Consider the following 22,011-nt stretch of genomic DNA (forward strand, 5'->3'; position numbering starts at 1 on the left):
CATCTATGGTTTTGTTTAAGCTTTGGCTAGAACTAAACATGTGATTGAAAGTTTTGCAGTCTCCTCTATTTGAACCTATGCATAAGGTGGATTTTTAGCTTATTTGAAGGTTTTGTTTCATTTGGTGATCTCTTCTGCTAGAAGAGTTTCTGAGTTGTCTGCTCTCTCTTGTGATCCTCAACTTATTTTTCATCAAGATGAGGCTGTTTTGAGGACTCTTACCACTTGATAAATTAATTTTTTGAGTCCTTAAGACCCCACCCTGTTTTTTTGGTGTTTGTATATTTTTGTGTACATCTTTTTACCCTGCTCTGTTTATTTGGCCATTATTTATTTTCCTACCTCTTTTTTTGCTTGGCTATACATCAGACTAGTTTACCAGTAAGGTGGGGGTGTTTCATAGAGCTCTTGGGTCTTGGGAATAGTTGCCTCCTCCTAGTGTCAGGGGAGTGTAATTCCCAGGACTAATTTTTTCAGGTAAGCATAAACTATTTTTGTGTTTTTGGTGGCAGACGGGTTACAAACGTAGTTAAACGTAAAAAGACAGTATATTGTATAATTGGTTTTCCTTTTAATATGTTTTCAATTACTTGTTATACCAGCTGTAGAGTATAACCTTTATTTGAAAATGATACTTTTTTAGTTTTTGTTTTTTTTTCAATAGGAAATAGACATTACTGTTAATTGAAACCACAACCCAGTGAAATGAGCTAAGTAGCTTATCTGTTATTTGCACATCAATATACACAGTGAGACCAATACCTTTTGAGAGAATAATGCCAAATTGGCATTTTAGTACCTGTTTGTCCAAACCCCTACTGGAAAGGTGCTTTTATTTATAAATCTTGTTTACTTAGCTTTTCTATAACCATTACTAAAGTATTACATTTTTTAGTACAGGTGGGAATACAAATGACAACATAAAGGTTAAGTAGCTAACTCTAGTAGAGGGGGGAATAAGAAGCAGCTCAGTTTTAGACAGATTGAGATGGGGTTAGTGCAAAAGCATCCAAAAGGAAATTTTAAAGAGGGGGAGATATTAGGATAGAAAAGATAGATTTAGGCATCATCAGCATATAAGTGGTACTAGAACCCCAAGGTAGGTTGTATAGATATAAATATTTTTTTTAGCAGGCTGTATAATGATAGAGAAACATATTCTGTAGTTCTGGTCATGTAAATACATTTAATTTTTTTGGAAGTATTATCAAATGTAAGGAAATAACGATACCAAGTGCGGACCTACTCCTACCAATGTGAACTACCAGCCAGAGTCAGTGTTGTGCTGCAGAGTAAAATGAACTGAACTCGCTGTAAAGTCTAGAGAGATGGCTGTACTGCATGTTTGCATTACATATTTTAACATTTACAAAAAGGTTTATATCTTTGAAATTATAAAAACACTCAATCTCTTTGCAAAAAACAAACTACAAAGCAACTGTTTCAAACGTGAGTGTCCTGAAAATATTTAATTCTCTGAATATCAAATGAGTCAGAGACATAAACCTTTGTCGGTAAAAGCTTTTTTTCAGCCACTAGATAAATAATGTGCAGTTACAGTGATGTGGGAGTATTTTTGCATGTTAATGTATTATTTAAATTGCAGTCTCTTTTGAATTGTGACTCAATCTGACTTTGTACCATGTTATTTGGGCCCAGGGTTCCAGGCAGAAGCAGATATTTTTTTTCTTTAACCTTCTTTGCAGATCCATTGTATTATTTCATAGTTTTGCCTTTAGAACAAATTTTAGAAACTGCAAAAATTGTTCCAATTATTAATTATAACCGTTTAGTCATAGCAAATAAGGATGTCCTGCTTCTACACCTTATTCAGCTAATTTCCTGATTTAGATAAACATCTGCGATGATCCTATTTCCTAGCAGATGGACACTGATTGATAGGCATCTTGTGGCATCTTGTGTTCTACCAGATTCCTGAGTGTTAACGGATATCTAATGAACTGCAGTCCTTACATTGTTAGCATGGCGTCATCAATATTTTTTTCATCTTCAACTAGAACTTGTGCTTCAATAATCTTAAAATTAAAAAGGCCAGTCTAGTTCCTGGTCTGTCGTGATAGCCAATCCACCAAAGTAGATAAGGCTTTAATTTTGGCTGGACCAACGTATAACCATGACGACTTGTGGATTAAATCTCCTCCTGTTTACAAATGGCTGGAATCCTTGATACACACAGTGTAAGGTTTCAAAGCTCAGCCAGAGCTGCCCTGCAGTTACCTGAGTGTCTTCACAGCGCAGCCAGAGCCTTGCTGCACTTTCTTCAGCTTTTATCTCTGTGCGGCCAGAGCTGCACTTCTAGTAGGGATGTCTGCCTGTTTCAGGGTGCTAAAGATTGCAGTATCTGATGAACTAGGAAAGCTGCTTTAGATGTACAGGGGCTGCTCTGAGTAGTATAAGAATAGAGTTTCCTAGACTTCATTCGTAAAAGATATGTGCGCTATTTACTGCTCCTCTTTTATTTCCTTTGTAATTATGGCCTCTAGCCTTGTTTTTGACACTAAGATTGAATCGGAGGTGTTTAAAGGGCCCTCTCAGACTCCTGTTCAGTGTACCTGTTTCCGACCTGGACACTAGCCTTGGTAAAACTTTTGGATTACACTACTTGTTTAAACCCTTTACTGAGATATGCACCTTCTGGACTGATTGTTTGGCTATTATGTTATGTATTGTTTGGAATTATGGAACTTTGCCCTGAATTGCGTATCTGCCTCACCCCTTGATTTATATGCATCTCTGGCTCTGACCTCTTGCTTTTCTACAAATAATTATTCTGTGTTCTGATTAAAAAAACGTTGTTCCTTTCCTGGGCAACTGGTTGCGGCTTCAAATTTAGGTAATTCTTATTGCTACCTTTATACATATACAGTTGACAGCTCCAATATAAGCCTCATTTTTTATAAATGCTTAACATTAACAAAGTAGTAGCTATCTAAGAGATTTACTTTTTGCAAAAATTATGTGGTTTTTTTTTTTATGGATTTGTGCAGTTGTCAGTGTAACACTGCATTATAAACTTTTTTTTTTTTTTTAAATACTTATAAGATTGCATTATAATAATCCTGAGTTCACATCCCTTCTGGAATCCGCCTTAAAACTCTGGTGTCAGAGTTTGTTATAGATGTTAAGAGCTCTTCTTTTACCAGGGCTGCAAGAACAAGTGTGAACTGATGTTCAGGCAGTTTTCTCCCAGTCTCTTTTTTAGGTTTTGGTCTGATATAAAAAAAATCTGATGTTGAATTTTTTTTGTTCTGTTTTCCCTGAGATACAGATTTGGTTTCAGCCATTCTTCCCCTCCAGATTCTTTCTTTCTCAGGTCCTCTGGGACCTAACAAACGGGGCAGCATTGTTTTCTGCAATAAGAGGGCATCTTATGGCCAGTGTTAGACCTTTTCAGTTTATGACTATTGTGGTTTTGAATGAGTCTGATCTTTGTGTTCCTATTCGTCAAAATAGTTATTTTTCCATTTTGTGGTGAACAAATTACATTTCTCCAACATAGGTGTGTCCGGTCCACGGCGTCATCCTTACTTGTGGGATATTCTCTTCCCCAACAGGAAATGGCAAAGAGCCCAGCAAAGCTGGTCACATGATCCCTCCTAGGCTCCGCCTACCCCAGTCATTCTCTTTGCCGTTGTACAGGCAACATCTCCACGGAGATGGCTTAGAGTTTTTTAGTGTTTAACTGTAGTTTTTATTATTCAATCAAGAGTTTGTTATTTTGAAATAGTGCTGGTATGTACTATTTACTCAGAAACAGAAAAGAGATGAAGATTTCTGTTTGTATGAGGAAAATGATTTTAGCAACCGTCACTAAAATCCATGGCTGTTCCACACAGGACTGTTGAGAGCAATTAACTTCAGTTGGGGGAACAGTGAGCAGTCTCTTGCTGCTTGAGGTATGACACATTCTAACAAGACGATGTAATGCTGGAAGCTGTCATTTTCCCTATGGGATCCGGTAAGCCATGTTTATTACGATCGTAAATAAGGGCTTCACAAGGGCTTATTAAGACTGTAGACTTTTTCTGGGCTAAATCGATTCATTATTAACACATATTTAGCCTTGAGGAATCATTTTATTTGGGGTCTGATGGGGCCAGGGAGGTTTTGTCTGAGGGAGAAATTACTGATTCAGGGAACATTTCTCAACAAGCTGAACCTGATGTGATTACATTTAAATTTAAGTTGGAACATCTCCGCATTCTGCTTAAGGAGGTATTATCCACTCTGGATGATTGTGACAAGTTGGTCATCCCAGAGAAACTATGTAAAATGGACAAGTTCCTAGAGGTGCCGGGGCTCCCAGAAGCTTTTCCTATACCCAAGCGGGTGGCGGACATTGTTAATAAAGAATGGGAAAGGCCCGGTATTCCTTTCGTCCCTCCCCCCATATTTAAAAAATTGTTTCCTATGGTCGACCCCAGAAAGGACTTATGGCAGACAGTCCCCAAGGTCGAGGGAGCGGTTTCCACTTTAAACAAACGCACCACTATACCCATAGAGGATAGTTGTGCTTTCAAAGATCCTATGGATAAAAAATTAGAAGGTTTGCTTAAAAAGATGTTTGTTCAGCAGGGTTACCTTCTACAACCAATTTCATGCGTTGTCCCTGTCGCTACAGCCGCATGTTTCTGGTTCGATGAGCTGATAAAGGCGGTCGATAGTGATTCTCCTCCTTATGAGGAGATTATGGACAGAATCAATGCTCTCAAATTGGCTAATTCTTTTACCCTAGACGCCACTTTGCAATTGGCTAGGTTAGCGGCTAAGAATTCTGGGTTTGCTATTGTGGCGCGCAGAGCGCTTTGGTTGAAATCTTGGTCGGCTGATGCGTCTTCCAAGAACAAGCTACTTAACATTCCTTTCAAGGGGAAAACGCTGTTTGGCCCTGACTTGAAAGAGATTATCTCTGATATCACTGGGGGTAAGGGCCACGCCCTTCCTCAGGATCGGCCTTTCAAGGCAAAAAATAAACCTAATTTTCGTCCCTTTCGTAGAAACGGACCAGCCCAAAGTGCTACGTCCTCTAAGCAAGAGGGTAATACTTCTCAAGCCAAGCCAGCTTGGAGACCAATGCAAGGCTGGAACAAGGGAAAGCAGGCCAAGAAACCTGCCACTGCTACCAAGACAGCATGAAATGTTGGCCCCCGATCCGGGACCGGATCTGGTGGGGGGCAGACTCTCTCTCTTCGCTCAGGCTTGGGCAAGAGATGTTCTGGATCCTTGGGCGCTAGAAATAGTCTCCCAAGGTTATCTTCTGGAATTCAAGGGGCTTCCCCCAAGGGGGAGGTTCCACAGGTCTCAGTTGTCTTCAGACCACATAAAAAGACAGGCATTCTTACATTGTGTAGAAGACCTGTTAAAAATGGGAGTGATTCATCCTGTTCCATTAAGAGAACAAGGGATGGGGTTCTACTCCAATCTGTTCATAGTTCCCAAAAAAGAGGGAACGTTCAGACCAATCTTAGATCTCAAGATCTTAAACAAGTTTCTCAAGGTTCCATCGTTCAAGATGGAAACCATTCGAACTATTCTTCCTTCCATCCAGGAAGGTCAATTCATGACCACGGTGGATTTAAAGGATGCGTATCTACATATTCCTATCCACAAGGAACATCATCGGTTCCTAAGGTTCGCATTCCTGGACAAGCATTACCAGTTTGTGGCGCTTCCTTTCGGATTAGCCACTGCTCCAAGGATTTTCACAAAGGTACTAGGGTCCCTTCTAGCTGTGCTAAGACCAAGGGGCATTGCTGTAGTACCTTACTTGGACGACATTCTGATTCAAGCGTCGTCCCTTCCTCAAGCAAAGGCTCACACGGACATAGTCCTGGCCTTTCTCAGATCTCACGGATGGAAAGTGAACGTGGAAAAGAGTTCTCTATCTCCGTCAACAAGGGTTCCCTTCTTGGGAACAATAATAGACTCCTTAGAAATGAGGATATTTCTGACAGAGGCCAGAAAAACAAAGCTTCTAGACTCTTGTCGGATACTTCATTCCGTTCCTCTTCCTTCCATAGCTCAGTGCATGGAAGTGATCGGGTTGATGGTAGCGGCAATGGACATAGTTCCTTTTGCGCGCATTCATCTAAGACCATTACAACTGTGCATGCTCAGTCAGTGGAATGGGGATTATACAGACTTGTCTCCGAAGATACAAGTAAATCAGAGGACCAGAGACTCACTCCGTTGGTGGCTGTCCCTGGACAACCTGTCACAAGGGATGACATTCCGCAGACCAGAGTGGGTCATTGTCACGACCGACGCCAGTCTGATGGGCTGGGGCGCGGTCTGGGGATCCCTGAAAGCTCAGGGTCTTTGGTCTCGGGAAGAATCTCTTCTACCGATAAATATTCTGGAACTGAGAGCGATATTCAATGCTCTCAAGGCTTGGCCTCAGCGAGGGCCAAGTTCATACGGTTTCAATCAGACAACATGACAACTGTTGCGTACATCAACCATCAGGGGGGAACAAGGAGTTCCCTAGCGATGGAAGAAGTGACCAAAATCATTCTATGGGCGGAGTCTCACTCCTGCCACCTGTCCGCTATCCACATCCCAGGAGTGGAAAATTGGGAAGCGGATTTTCTGAGTCGTCAGACATTGCATCCGGGGGAGTGGGAACTCCATCCGGAAATCTTTGCCCAAGTCACTCAGCTGTGGGGCATTCCAGACATGGATCTGATGGCCTCTCGTCAGAACTTCAAAGTTCCTTGCTACGGGTCCAGATCCAGGGATCCCAAGGCGGCTCTAGTGGATGCACTAGTAGCACCTTGGACCTTCAAACTAGCTTATGTGTTCCCGCCGTTTCCTCTCATCCCCAGGCTGGTAGCCAGGATCAATCAGGAGAGGGCGTCGGTGATCTTGATAGCTCCTGCGTGGCCACGCAGGACTTGGTATGCAGATCTGGTGAATATGTCATTGGCTCCACCTTGGAAGCTACCTTTGAGACGAGACCTTCTTGTTCAGGGTCCGTTCGAACATCCGAACCTGGTTTCACTCCAGCTGACTGCTTGGAGATTGAACGCTTGATCTTATCGAAGCGAGGGTTCTCAGATTCTGTTATCGATACTCTTGTTCAGGCCAGAAAGCCTGTAACTAGAAAGATTTACCACAAAATTTGGAAAAAATATATCTGTTGGTGTGAATCTAAAGGATTCCCTTGGGACAAGGTTAAGATTCCTAAGATTCTATCCTTCCTTCAAGAAGGATTGGAAAAAGGATTATCTGCAAGTTCCCTGAAGGGACAGATTTCTGCCTTGTCTGTGTTACTTCACAAAAAGCTGGCAGCTGTGCCAGATGTTCAAGCCTTTGTTCAGGCTCTGGTTAGAATTAAGCCTGTTTACAAACCTTTGACTCCTCCTTGGAGTCTCAATTTAGTTCTTTCAGTTCTTCAGGGGGTTCCGTTTGAACCCTTACATTCCGTTGATATTAAGTTATTATCTTGGAAAGTTTTGTTTTTAGTTGCAATTTCTTCTGCTAGAAGAGTTTCAGAATTATCTGCTCTGCAGTGTTCTCCTCCTTATCTGGTGTTCCATGCAGATAAGGTGGTTTTACGTACTAAACCTGGGTTTCTTCCAAAAGTTGTTTCTAACAAAAACATTAACCAGGAGATTATCGTACCTTCTCTGTGTCCGAAACCAGTTTCAAAGAAGGAACGTTTGTTGCACAATTTGGATGTTGTTCGCGCTCTAAAATTCTATTTAGATGCTACAAAGGATTTTAGACAAACATCTTCCTTGTTTGTTGTTTATTCCGGTAAAAGGAGAGGTCAAAAAGCAACTTCTACCTCTCTCTCTTTTTGGATTAAAAGCATCATCAGATTGGCTTACGAGACTGCCGGACGGCAGCCTCCCGAAAGAATCACAGCTCATTCCACTAGGGCTGTGGCTTCCACATGGGCCTTCAAGAACGAGGCTTCTGTTGATCAGATATGTAGGGCAGCGACTTGGTCTTCACTGCACACTTTTACCAAATTTTACAAGTTTGATACTTTTGCTTCTTCTGAGGCTATTTTTGGGAGAAAGGTTTTGCAAACCGTGGTGCCTTCCATTTAGGTGACCTGATTTGCTCCCTCCCTTCATCCGTGTCCTAAAGCTTTGGTATTGGTTCCCACAAGTAAGGATGACGCCGTGGACCGGACACACCTATGTTGGAGAAAACAGAATTTATGTTTACCTGATAAATTACTTTCTCCAACGGTGTGTCCGGTCCACGGCCCGCCCTGGTTTTTTTAATCAGGTCTGATAATTTATTTTCTTTAACTACAGTCACCACGGTACCATATGGTTTCTCCTATGCAAATATTCCTCCTTAACGTCGGTCGAATGACTGGGGTAGGCGGAGCCTAGGAGGGATCATGTGACCAGCTTTGCTGGGCTCTTTGCCATTTCCTGTTGGGGAAGAGAATATCCCACAAGTAAGGATGACGCCGTGGACCGGACACACCGTTGGAGAAAGTAATTTATCAGGTAAACATAAATTCTGTTTTCTATTTTGTGGCTTTTGTCTTTGAGTTGTCTCCAGCTCCAATTATCTTTGCCATGATACTAGCAAAGATCAGTTTCCATATCTTTGCGACTCCTTGTCTGGATTTAATCCTTGTCTACGGCTTCTCAGCAGAGCTGGCAGCTTGTCAAGGTGATTAATACTCTTGGATCTCAGATCAATATTTCCCAAATTACTTTAGTCCCATCAAACTAGGTTCGTTTTTCAGTCGGCTTGCTTCTTGGCAGATTATCCTCCTAATCCTATTTCCTTGTTATTTAGATGGTGAATGTGGTTAATCTTTTTAGTATCCCTGTTTGGATGCAATGTTTAATATCCTTTTCCACATGAGTGATGTAAAGATTATAATAACAAGGAAATACAGGTAGAAAACCCTTTATCCAAAATGCTTAGGATCGGAAAAGGTTTTGATTTCGTAATAGTTTGTTTTTTGGAATATTTGCATCTGAAAAATTGGGAGAGTTTGGAGAGGGGATGAAACCAAGTGTAAACAACATTGTCTTATGTCATTTATAATGGCAATATTTACATGTCATTATACAGCTTATACATGCAAGCTAAAGGTAGTTTTTATATCATTTTAATACTTTTGTATACATAGTACCATTAGAAAGAAAGTACATTACTGTAATCAAATTTTTTTTTTTTTTTTTAAATATAGCCTAGGGGGGGATGGAATTTTTGGTTATGTGGTTTTCCTTTAATATAAGGAGAGTTCACGGCTTTATTCCTTACTGTTGGGAAATACTGAACCTGGCCACCAGGAGGAGGCAAAGACACCCCAGCCAAAAGCTTAAATACCTCTCCCACTTCCCCCATCCCCCATGAATTCTTTGCCTTTCGTCACAGGACGAAGGCAGAGAAGTGTCAGAAGATTTCGGAGTTGTTCCTCAGGAGGGTTATATGCCTTTCGATATGGAACTGGAGTTTAAAGTAGTCTTGTAAGCCTCTCAGTGAGAGCATTGACGAAAGTTAGAGTCTGGAGATGCAGGTAGAGTCTTTCTGTAAACCCATCCAGACTGCCTACAAACCGCTCCTTAAAGTGATGGTAAACCACCATGCGCCCCATGTAAATTAATCATAGCATGCTCCCGTGCTTGGAACGCTGCTTAGAAGTTGAACTGCAGAACACCCGCAACTCCCTACGCTATTTGCGCAACAGAAACAGTGATGCTGAAAACAGTAATCACTGTTTCTGTTGCGCAAATAGCATAGGGAGTTACGCGTGTGCAGTTCAACTTCTAGGCAGCGTTCCAAGCACGGGAGCGTGCTATGATTAATTTACATGGGGCGCATGGTGAGGCTCTGATTGGCTGAAAGAGCTGTCAGTCAAAGAAGCCCAAGCAAAATTGTTGAGAGAGGCTGCATTAAACTATGCATTATAGCCTGACAAAAACGCTGAGTATTAAAAGTACATTTGACTTTGGAACCAAATAAGGATATCGATATGCTAGTTAAAAGAAGAGCTTTCAGAATATGTGAAGTTCTGGAGGCAAATTTACCATCACTTTAAGCAACCAGTGTTGACGAGTTTCACTGTCTGCTTTCTTCACTCGAGTCCATGTCAGGAGCGATGCTACAAGACTGTCACACTTGAGAGGCTGTGTTTCTGTTCCACAGCACAGATTCTGCTAAGATCGTTTCAATTTTTACTTATGTTGAAATTGCTGAAAACAGGGTCACAGTGTGACTCCTTTTATCTTTATAGAATCATGGGTTAATATCTCCTGAGGGAGTTTATTGAACAGTGGTGATTAATGAAATGTGTTACTTTGATTTTATGCTGCTTTATGTGTGATTAATTTTTTGGCTCATAGACTGTTATGCGGTAATGGAACATACAGGTGTTTTTACTTTCACTTTGAATGCTTCACAGCTTGTAGTTTGGTGCGCTTTTTTTTTCGTAGCAGGGTGTGGTCACACTTTTTTGTTTTCTCTTTCCTGACCGAGCTAGCTGTTGGAGAGGTCGCTTCTTCTCTGGTTACCTGGGTCTGGGAGGTGGTGAGTGCCCCAGTCATTGGGGGTATAAAGGTGCAGTTTTTGTGAGAAATTAAAAGATAATTTATTTGTATCCTACTGTTGTTAGTGCAAGCTATGGAGGATCCTGATATGCTTGAGGGTACTCCCTCTATTCCTAATAGTAATACCTGTCTATATTGTGAGGATGCCTTGGTGTATCCGCCCTCTCAACTATGTTCTGTATGCATCAACAAGTTTATTATGTCTAAGAAGGTTAACCCCTTTAGTACTACTGAGCCGTCCACCTCTGAGGACTCGCCGTCCCTTGAGGTGCATACCCATCAGTCATCTCCATTGTCACATGCAGCTTCCCATAGCATGCCTGATCCTCCCTCTGGAGGGAGCCTTTTACCACCAGACTTTACCACGCAGTTAAAGACGGCAGTGTCTGAGGCCCTTAGTTCTTTACCTCGCCCTGCTAAGTGCAAGCGAAAGGTTAAACATAGCTCTCCGGTCCATGGGACATCCAGTGATTTACTTGATTTGTCTGCCTTTCAAGTATCGCAGGATGGGTCACATTCTGAGTCTTCAGAGAGTGAAATTTCTGGATCGGAGTCTGCTACCTCTAGGCCTCCGGTTGCGGAGGACCCAGCCTTTAGATTTAAAATTGAACACTTACGTTTTCTTCTAAAGGAGGTTCTGTCGACATTAGAGGTTCCAGAGGCCAAGTTGCCTGATGAACCTTTGATTCCTAAATTAGACCGAGTGTACAAGGACAGGGTAGCACTGCTAACTTTTCCTGTACCTGTAAAAATGGCGAACATTATTAAAGGGTCATAAAACCCATTTTTTTTTCCTTTCATGATTTAGATAGAACATAACATTTTAAACAACTTTCTAATTTTCTTTTATTATAAAATATTCTTAGTTTTCTTGTTATCCTTTGTGGAAAAGCAGAAATGTAAGCTCAAGAGTGTGCACATGTCTTCAGCACTATATAGCACCAGTTTTGCAACAATGTATCACATCAACAAAGAATAACATGAGTGAAAAAATTGATAATAGAAGTGAATTGGAAACTTTTAAAAAGTTGTATCCTCTATCTGAATCATGAAAGAATTTTTGGGTTTAATGTCCCTTTAAGAACGAATGGGATAGAATTGGATCTTCCTTTTCCCCTTCTGCCTTTAAAAAATTATTCCCGGTCCCGGACTCTCAGCTGGAGTTGTGGGGTTCCGTCCCTAAGGTGGATTGCGCTATCTACACGTTGGCTAAGCGTACTTATATCCCTCTTGAGGATAGTTCATCTTTCAGAGAGCCGAGGGATAAGAAGATGGAAACTTTTCTCAGAAAAATGTTTCAGCATATGGGATATTTATTTCAACCGGCAGCGGCTGTTGCTTCGGTTGCTGGAGCTGCGGCCTACTGGTGCGACTCCTTAGCGGATTTTATCGAGGTGGAGGGTCCCCTTGATGTTATCCCAAAAAGAATGAAGGCTTTGAGAATTGCTAATTCTTTTATCTGTGATGCAAACATGCAGATTATTCGCCTGAATGCCAAGATCTCTGGTTTCTCAGTGCAAACACGTTGGGCGCTCTGGCTGAAGTCCTGGTCTGCGGACATGACTTCTAAGTCTGGACTACTTTCCCTCCCATTTTAAGGGAAACATTTTATTTGGTCCAGGCCTGGACTCCATTATTTCCACAGTTACAGGGGGCAAGGGTGCTTTCCTACCGCAGGATAAAGAGAACAAATCTAAGGGACAAAGATCTAATTTTCATTCCTTTCGTTCTGAAAAGTCCCAACGTCAGCAGTCCTCCTCTAAGCCAGAGGAAGCCAGCTCAATCCTGGAATAAATCCAAGCAGAACAAGTCGGCATGAAGGGGCGGCCCCCAATCTAGAGCTGGATTGTGTAGGGGGCAGACTGTCTCTGTTTTCAGACGCTTGGTCCAGGGATGTGCAGGATCTGTGGGTCCTGGAGGTCATAGCTCAGGTATACAAAATAGGTTTCAAATCTCATCCACCCAAGGGCAGATTTCTCCTCTCAAGCCTGTCTTTCAAACCAGAAAAGAGGGAAGCCTTTCTGGGGTGCATGCGGGATCTGTCCTCCTTCAGGGTCATTGTTCTGGTTCCTATAGCAGAAAGAGGTTTGGGATACTACTCAAACCTGTTTGTGGTCCCAAAGAAGGAGGGAACTTTCCGCCCAATTCTCGACCTAAAGTGATTAAACAAGTTTTTAAATGTCCCTTCGTTCAAGATGGAGACAATAAGGTCCATTCTTGCTCTTGTTCAGGATGGACAGTTCATGACCACTATAGATCTGAAGGATCCTACCTTCTTTTTCCAATCCACAGGGACCACTTCCAGTTCCTAAGGTTTGCGTTCCTGGATCAGCACTTCCAGTTCATTACACTTCCGTTTGGTCTAGCTACGGCCCCAAGAATCTTTACAAAGGTTCTAGGGGCTCTCCTGGCCGTCACCAGAACCCAAGGTATAGCAGTAGCTCCCTACTTGGGACGACATTCTGGTTCAAGTACCATCCTTTTGTCTAGCGGAGGACCATTCGGTATCTCTTTGCGTTATCATTGTTTCCCAACAGTAAGGAATGAAGCCGTGGACTCTCCTTATATTAAGAAGGAAAACATAAATTATGCTTACCAGATAATTTAATTTCCTTCTGTAGAAGGAGAGTCCGCGGCTCCCGTCCATGTTTCTCTGATGGGCGGCCCCCTAAATTATGTTTTTCTTCTGGCACCTTTTATACCATGATATTTCTCCTACTGTTCCTTGTTCCCTCGGCAGAATAACTGGGGGAAGTGGGTGAGGTATTTAATCCTTTGGCTGGGGTGTGTCTGCCTCCTCTTGGTGGCCAGGTTCAGTATTTTTAAACAGTAAGGAATGAAGCCGTGGACTCTCCTTATACAGAAGGAAATTAAATGATCTGGTAAGCATAATGTATGGGTTTTTAATATTAAAAAGTTTGAATTTCAGAATGTTTGGATTTTGGAATTCTGCATCTGGGGATTTATACCTGTACCATCTTTTTTATGCATAGGCCTCTTTCCATTCATGTATTCAAACTATTAACTGATACTAACTTTTTGGAACATGGGAAATAATTTTTATAAACTAAATTTGCTCAAAGTCCACTTTCCATTCCACTTTTTATAAAACAGATTATAATATGTGACCTTGAGATAGTCTTTACAGACCATAGCTAAGCATTATACAATAGCTCAAGACATACTAAAGCTGGCTGATTTCACTGTAAGCCACACTGTTACTATATTATGCAAAAGTATATATAACTAGACACCATGGCAACACATTTTCAGTCTAAATTCTTCTAGAAATGGAGAATTTTAAAATATATGTCCCTTAAAGGTGGGGAGATGCAAGTGTAAGTGGTAATGTGTTTAAATGATTTGTCACTACAATTAAACATTTTACTTATATATGCGTATAATGTTTTGGTTTCAGCCTAATCTGCTTCACAATGATGATCCCAAAATCATTCACTCTTCCATTTTGCTTTTAATCTAACTGTGTTCTTGCATGAGAGTGCCAGACTTTCTATGTGTTGGGTGTGTGTATATGTTTTGTCATGAGCTAGGAGAATTAATTTGCTTTTTGGTATATAATATTTTGATTTAAGCTTTTGGTGGCTATTTGTATATGTATCAATATAATTTTTCAAACCTGAATATTGGCTATCTATGTGAGTTATATTCACATTTGTATTACTTATAGTGACTTTCAGGTATCTTTGAAACCTGTTTATATAAAAATGTTACATTACATTGCAGCTGGCGATTGGCAACTACATGACTAAATTGAGTTTACCAGTAGATCACATAATACAAATCATGTTCCTGTGCACCTTAAAATTTAAAAGCCTCTGTATCCTGAAATTCAAATGACATTAATTGGGGTAAACATGCCTCATTTAATACTTTTTTTTCCTTCCCTTCCTCCCTCATTCCAGTAATGAAGTTGACAGAATGCTAGAGAGACATGAGCGCCTCAAGCCAGAAATGTTTGCTGAGTTGTTGCAGGCTGCAAACACTGCAGATGACTTTCGTAAATGCCCGGTAAGCATAACAAAGATATTGTGAAAGTTATTGTTTGGAACCACAGGAGAGCTCATGTATGTTTCTAAATCTGAAACGCTATTTTTTTATATTTGGGGTTGGGTAACTACTGCTAAAGAAGGTTGTTTTGATTCAATAGTGTGAAAAAAGTGTGTGTGTATATGTGTAAATATTAAACATACATACATAGCTTTTTTTGTACAAGAAAAGGTGCTGGTACTCAAAAAAAAGGCCCCTCTTGTGAGGCCTGAAGATAAGCGGGAATAAATTAGCTATAATTATTATTTTTATTGCTTATTTATAAAGTGCCAACAGTTTACGCAGTGCTATACAAAGCTGCATTACATTTATAAGGATCCAATAAAAAAAAAAAGACAATTATATACAAGGCTATACAAAGTATGTTACAACACATTGACAAATGCAAACAAAAGGAGAGTTCTAATATATTTAATTTAGATAGCTGTGAATCTGCTATGAGGTCTCAAAGGGACATGAAACCTTAGATTCTTCTTTCTTGATTCAGAATCGAGCATACAATTTTAAACGGCTTTCCAATTTAATTATATTGTCTAATTTGCTTCATTCTCTTGGTATCCTTTGTTGAAAAAGCAGCAATGCACTATTGGGAGCTAGTTAACGCATTGGGTGAGCCAATAACATGAGGCGTAAATGTGCAGTCACCAATCGGCAGCTCCAGAGCCTATCTAGGTATCCTTTTCAACAAAAGATACCCAGCCATTACAAATTAGATAATAGAAGTAAATTTGAAAGTTGTTTTTTTGTTATGTTCATGTGTAATTTGTAAAAATTCAGTCTGTAAATTGTGTCTAACTGTTCCCACAATGTAAATGGCAATTTCGTCTAAAACTGAAAGCATATGTTGATTTCAGCTTATCAAAGTATTTATTTTAAAAATGCTCCTACTTCAAAATCAAAATGTACTCATGTCCTTGTTTTAGTTTTGGCCGGAATGTGCATTTTAACTATGTAATGTAGATTTACACTATAAACCTCCAAAGTTGTAGCAAAATAACCTTTTTTATATTTTCTGTTTCATTTAGAGTAACTGTGGCCAAAAAATCAAAATCCGTCGCGTATTGATGAATTGTCCTGAGATAGTGACAATTGGCCTGGTTTGGGATTCTGACAACTCTGATTTGACAGAAGATGTTGTACGAAATTTGGCTACACAACTCTATTTACCTGGGGTATGGAATTTTAGTGATATTTGTTTTTTCCTTTCAGGTTCTGTAGGTTCTTTACAACACTAGATATGATGGGACCAAAAAGGACACATTTTCTGAACTTCTTGCTAAACACCTTTTTTTTTATTATTATTTGTTTATATATCTTTACTTATAAACCATTAACAAATTACAGATCATAGGCAGATTCACAAATTGCTTTTCTTAAACATAGATGTTCTAACTAACTTGCCGTATGACAAATACTGAAAAAAACATATTGTATAGCTTTGAATTCAACAAATTATGCTTTAAATAAAACAGTTTAATTTTAGTGCTTCTACCCTTCACCTTTCAAGATTACTGCTTAAACATATATATAAAAAGTAAAGGGCAGAGAAAAAAAGTAAATTACGTCCTAAGTTATAAGTAATTAAAGAAAAAGGTGGGCGGTGGTGCCCGGAAGGAGGGGAGGACGGAGCACAGAGAGAGAAAAAAAAACAACAAAAAACTTAAAATTCAAACTCGCCACTTAACACTGCTTCCTGTATATATATATTGTGTCCTTAAATGGATATACAAACTGCTTTTGAGTATTTATCTGTTCTGATTTAATAAAGGGATACTATTTTGCAAAATATTTTCCTATATCTAACTGCGGATTGGATATAAGATCGATCTGTTCTATTATCATCTGGAATCTTAATGCTAAACACCTTTTATTTACAAAACATTCTGTTCTTATTATATTATATATCAACCACATCTAAACATTTATAAAACAAATTCACATCATGTTTGCTAATGGTTTATTTTTTTATTGGTCAAGCTCTACCCATCTATATCTGCTTATAGAACTGTAGTTTGTAAGAGCAACAGTAGCTTGTTAGGATGTAAAATCATTGAATGATGTGATTTCTGTGATTGCATTTATGCAGTTACTTAAATAAACATTACAATCATTTTACATATGCATTATAAATTAAGCACTGCACTGCAAAATATGTGTATACAAAATAAGTGTTTTTAAAGCCTTTAAACTCTCAGTAATATATATTTTGATTTGCAGATGTATGTACAGTTCATATTGACATAAGAGGTAAAGCACACTCCTTGTTACAGTGGTGAATTGGAGTTGTGAAAAGAGTTAATATTTTCACAGGTCGTAAATGCCAATAAAATATATAAAAGTTTTGTTATTAAAAAAAAGACACAATTTTTGCTTTGGGTAGAATTAAAGGAATAGGAAGATCAAAACTGAAATGAAAGGATGGGTGCATTTAAATAACAATTACAAGCTTTTTTTTCCATTCACAAAAATTCTTCTTGTAAAAGTTGTTGCTGTTTCAGTGGCGTACACAGATACGCTGTGAGGGTCTGCACCAGTATTGTGTGTCATACAGCTATTGCTGCCTTTTAGAGAAGGTGTGGTTGAATACGGGTGCATGGACTCTCAAAGCATATGTGCGTATGCAATAACTTTTACTAGAAGCATTTTTGCTTATAAACGGATATTGCAAAAAAATTATTGTATTTAAAATTCAAATGCACATTTTATTTTTTTACCTTTCTATTCCTTTAATTATGTTTAAGCATTATTTAACATTTATGAAATATTGCAAATTATTATAAGCAGTTTACATTTAAAAAAGCATATATATATTTATATTTACTGGGAACACAGTTTTTCAGTGCCGTTTTTTTTTCTCACACCCCTGCCAACTTTAGCCCCCAAAAACTGCTTTAGTGCAGTAGTTTTTTATTTAAAAAAAAGGATACATTTTTTTTTTTAAATAAAAAACAAAAATATACATTTATTTAGGGTTAATTGGGGCACTTTTAGAAAATTAACCAGAAACCTGATCTCTGGTTAATTTTCTGAGCGCTAATTGCTACCGCAAGCTTGCGGTAGCAATAGCCAGCCACTTGTAATGGCTGGTTATTTATCGTGCACCCACAAATAGGAGAATTTTTCCCGTTTACGGGCATGCAATGAATTGGCACTCCACTTGTAATGGCTGTTTATCGCGCACCCGTAAACAGGAGAATTTGCCCGTTTACAGGCGCAGGATAAATAAGCGATCCACTTGTAATCTAGCCCTAAATCGGTTGTCTGTGTATCACTCAGTGAAATTCACTGTTTGCTCTTGTTAAATTGTGAGCAATATATTGGTTAAGATCCTACTTGTTTTTCCAATTTGATCTAATATCATGATAAGAATAATTCTATGTAGACTGTATTCTCAATTTTTATACAGGCGTCTTTATTTTGCAGTTATTTTTTAGAGTGACTGATGAGCAAGCAAAAGAGAGCAGGCTTTATCTGGTTGGTATGATTTGCTACACAAGTCGACACTACTGTGCCTTTGCCTATCACACTAAGAGTGCCAGATGGATTCTTTTTGATGATGCATCAGTGAAAGAGGTAATTATGTGCTCCAGCTTTTGAAAATGATTCCTTGACAATAAATAAATGTTGTATGCAAATCTGTAAAGCTCTCCCTATGAGTTTCTGAATGTGCAATTTAACAAGAAACGTTTTATATGATTAGCGTATGTAATACTTTGCTGATTATCTGTAATGATTATGTTCCTAGACTTTTTGTAAATACAAAAGATTGCTAAGGAGCAGTAGCCTTCGCTTTTCATGCCTGCTGTTCTTTGCCTTCTGTATATAGCCTGATTTACCCAATGCTGTGTAGTGTTCTGAGGTCAAATAATGTCATGCCGAATAGATCTGAACTTCTAAGCTGTGTGAAAAGGAAAAAGAAATGGTAATATTTCAGTCTTCCAACTTTGGTACTTAAGACATTACATGGGAATGCTTACATTTTAACCATTTTACATTAGCATATGGCTACACACACATGCATACGATTTCTACTAAGCCTCATAAATGCTTATATAAAATATTATATTCCATGTATGTTTTAAAAAAAATAAATATTTGAGGCCTTCGTTAAAAACAGCATGACATGCAGCTATCTCTATCATAAGGTTTATATAGCTCTTATGGATTACAAGTTATTTTAGCTTTTGTTCTATCTCAGGAGTGAGGCTCTCTCTTTTCTGATATATGTGTGTGTGTGTGTGTGTGTATATATTACGCTGCATCCATGTAGATTCTTTCACCACCCTGCCATTTTTAGAATCTGCTTGGATGCAGCTTGCGCTGCATCCAGGTGGATTCCCAAAAAGGGCAGGGTGGTGAAAGAATCCAGGTGGATTCTTTCACCACCCCTTTTGCTCTCTCTACCCCCCTTTTTTGCTCTCTCTACCCCCCATTTCTTCTGTTATGTGTGATCAGTCCACGGGTCATCATTACTTCTGGGATATAACTCCTCCCCAACAGGAAATGCAAGAGGATTCACCCAGCAGAGCTGCATATAGCTCCTCCCCTCTACGTCAGTCCCAGTCATTCTCTTGCACCCAACGACTAGATAGGATGTGTGAGAGGACTATGGTGATTATACTTAGTTTTTATGACTTCAATCAAAAGTTTGTTATTTTACAATAGCACCGGAGCGTGTTATTACTTCTCTGGCAGAGTTTGAGGAAGAATCTACCAGAGTTTTTTACTATGATTTTAACCGGAGTAGTTAAGATCATATTGCTGTTCTCGGCCATCTGAGGGAGGTAAAAGCTTCAGATCAGGGGACAGCGGGCAGATGAATCTGCATTGAGGTATGTAGCAGTTTTTATTTTCTGAATGGAATTGATGAGAAAATCCTGCCATACCGTTATAATGACATGTATGTATACACTTCAGTATTCTGGGGATGGTATTTCACCGGAACTACTCTGTTAAAAGTCACTAATCCTTTTAATAAGTATTTATCATGTTAAACGTTTTTGCTGGAATGTAGAATCGTTTACATTTCTGAGGTACTGAGTGAATAAATATTTGGGCATTATTTTCCACTTGGCAGTTGTTTGGTTTTAATTGTGACAGTTTCGTTTCTCTTCACTGCTGTGTGTGAGGGGGAGGGGCCGTTTTTGGCGCTCTTTGCTACGCATCAAAAAATTCCAGTCAGTTACTCTTATATTTCCTGCATGATCCGGTTCATCTCTGACAGATCTCAGGGGTCTTCAAACTTCTTTGGAGGGAGGTAGATTCTCTCAGCAGAGCTGTGAGAATTTTATATTGACTGTGAATAAAAACGTTGCTCTGTAATTTTTATGTCAAATTTAATTATTGTTATTTTTCTAATGGGAACAAACCTTTGCTAAAAGTTGTGTTGTTTTAAAGTTTGATGCTATAACTGTTTTTCAGTTCATTATTTCAACTGTCATTTAATCGTTTAGTACCTCTTTGAGGCACAGTACGTTTTTGCTAAAAAAGATTATAACCAAGTTGCAAGTTTATTGCTAGTGTGTTAAACATGTCTGACTCAGAGGAAGATATCTGTGTCATTTGTTCCAATGCCAAGGTGGAGCCCAATAGAAATTTATGTACTAACTGTATTGATGCTACTTTAAATAAAAGTCAATCTGTACAATTTGAACAAATTTCACCAAACAGCGAGGGGAGAGTTATGCCGACTAACTCGCCTCACGCGGCAGTACCTGCATCTCCCGCCCGGGAGGTGCGTGATATTATGGCGCCTAGTACATCTGGGCGGCCATTACAGATAACATTACAAGATATGGCTACTGTTATGACTGAAGTTTTGTCTAAATTACCAGAACTAAGAGGCAAGCGTGATCACTCTGGGGTGAGAACAGAGTGCGCTGACAATACTAGGGCCATGTCTGATACTGCGTCACAGCTTGCAGAGCATGAGGACGGAGAGCTTCATTCTGTAGGTGACGGTTCTGATCCAAACAGATTGGATTCAGATATTTCAAATTTTAAATTTAAATTGGAGAACCTCCGTGTATTACTAGGGGAGGTCTTAGCAGCTCTCAATGATTGTAACACCGTTGCAATACCAGAGAAACTGTGTAGGTTGGATAAATACTTTGCGGTACCGGCGAGTACTGACGTTTTTCCTATACCTAAGAGACTAACTGAAATTGTTACTAAGGAGTGGGATAGACCCGGTGTGCCGTTCTCACCCCCTCCAATATTTAGAAAGATGTTTCCAATAGACACCACCACTCGGGACTTATGGCAAACGGTCCCTAAGGTGGAGGGAGCAGTTTCTACTTTAGCTAAGCGTACCACTATCCCGGTGGAGGATAGCTGTGCTTTTTCAGATCCAATGGATAAAAAATTAGAGGGTTACCTTAAGAAAATGTTTGTTCAACAAGGTTTTATATTGCAACCCCTTGCATGTATCGCGCCGATTACGGCTGCGGCAGCATTTTGGATTGAGTCTCTGGAAGAGAACCTTAGTTCATCTACGCTAGACGACATTACGGACAGGCTTAGAGTCCTTAAACTAGCTAATTCATTCATTTCGGAGGCCGTAGTACATTTAACCAAACTTACGGCTAAGAACTCAGGATTCGCCATACAGGCACGTAGGGCGCTGTGGCTAAAATCCTGGTCAGCTGATGTTACTTCTAAGTCCAAATTACTTAATATACCTTTCAAGGGGCAGTCTTTATTTGGGCCCGGTTTGAAAGAAATTATCGCTGACATTACAGGAGGTAAGGGCCACGCCCTACCTCAAGACAAAGCCAAAGCTAAGGCTAGACAGTCTAATTTTCGTCCCTTTCGGAATTTCAAAACAGGAGCAGCATCAACCTCCACTGCACCAAAACAGGAGGGAGCTGTTGCTCGTTACAGGCAAGGCTGGAAGCCTAACCAGTCCTGGAACAAGAGCAAGCAGGCCAGGAAACCTGCTGCTGCCCCAAAGACAGCATGAACCGAGAGCCCCCGATCCGGGACCGGATCTAGTGGGGGGCAGACTTTCTCTCTTCGCCCAGGCCTGGGCAAGAGATGTTCAGGATCCCTGGGCGCTAGAGATCATATCTCAGGGATACCTTCTAGACTTCAAATTATCTCCCCCAAGAGGGAGATTTCATCTGTCAAGGTTGTCAACAAACCAGATAAAGAAAGAAGCGTTTCTACGCTGTGTACAAGATCTGTTATTAATGGGAGTGATCCATCCGGTTCCGCGGTCGGAACAAGGACAAGGGTTCTACTCAAACCTGTTTGTGGTTCCCAAAAAAGAGGGAACTTTCAGGCCAATCTTAGATTTAAAGATTCTAAACAAATTCCTAAGAGTTCCATCGTTCAAAATGGAAACTATTCGGACAATCTTACCCATGATCCAAAAGGGTCAGTACATGACCAC

General features: G+C 39.8%; 1 protein-coding gene across 1 annotated transcript in view; it reads left to right on the forward strand.

The window, feature by feature from the left end:
• Positions 1-22,011, forward strand: part of USP53 (ubiquitin specific peptidase 53) — a 121,437-nt gene that overhangs the window by 29,818 nt on the left and 69,608 nt on the right. Inside the window, exons 6-8 of the mRNA XM_053703600.1 lie at positions 14,474-14,579; positions 15,644-15,790; positions 18,042-18,191. Coding sequence (XP_053559575.1) covers positions 14,474-14,579; positions 15,644-15,790; positions 18,042-18,191 — 403 coding nt within the window. The remainder of the gene's footprint in view (positions 1-14,473; positions 14,580-15,643; positions 15,791-18,041; positions 18,192-22,011) is intronic.

This window comes from Bombina bombina, chromosome 2 (genome assembly GCF_027579735.1).
Source record: "Bombina bombina isolate aBomBom1 chromosome 2, aBomBom1.pri, whole genome shotgun sequence".
NCBI classification, from domain to species: domain Eukaryota; kingdom Metazoa; phylum Chordata; class Amphibia; order Anura; family Bombinatoridae; genus Bombina; species Bombina bombina.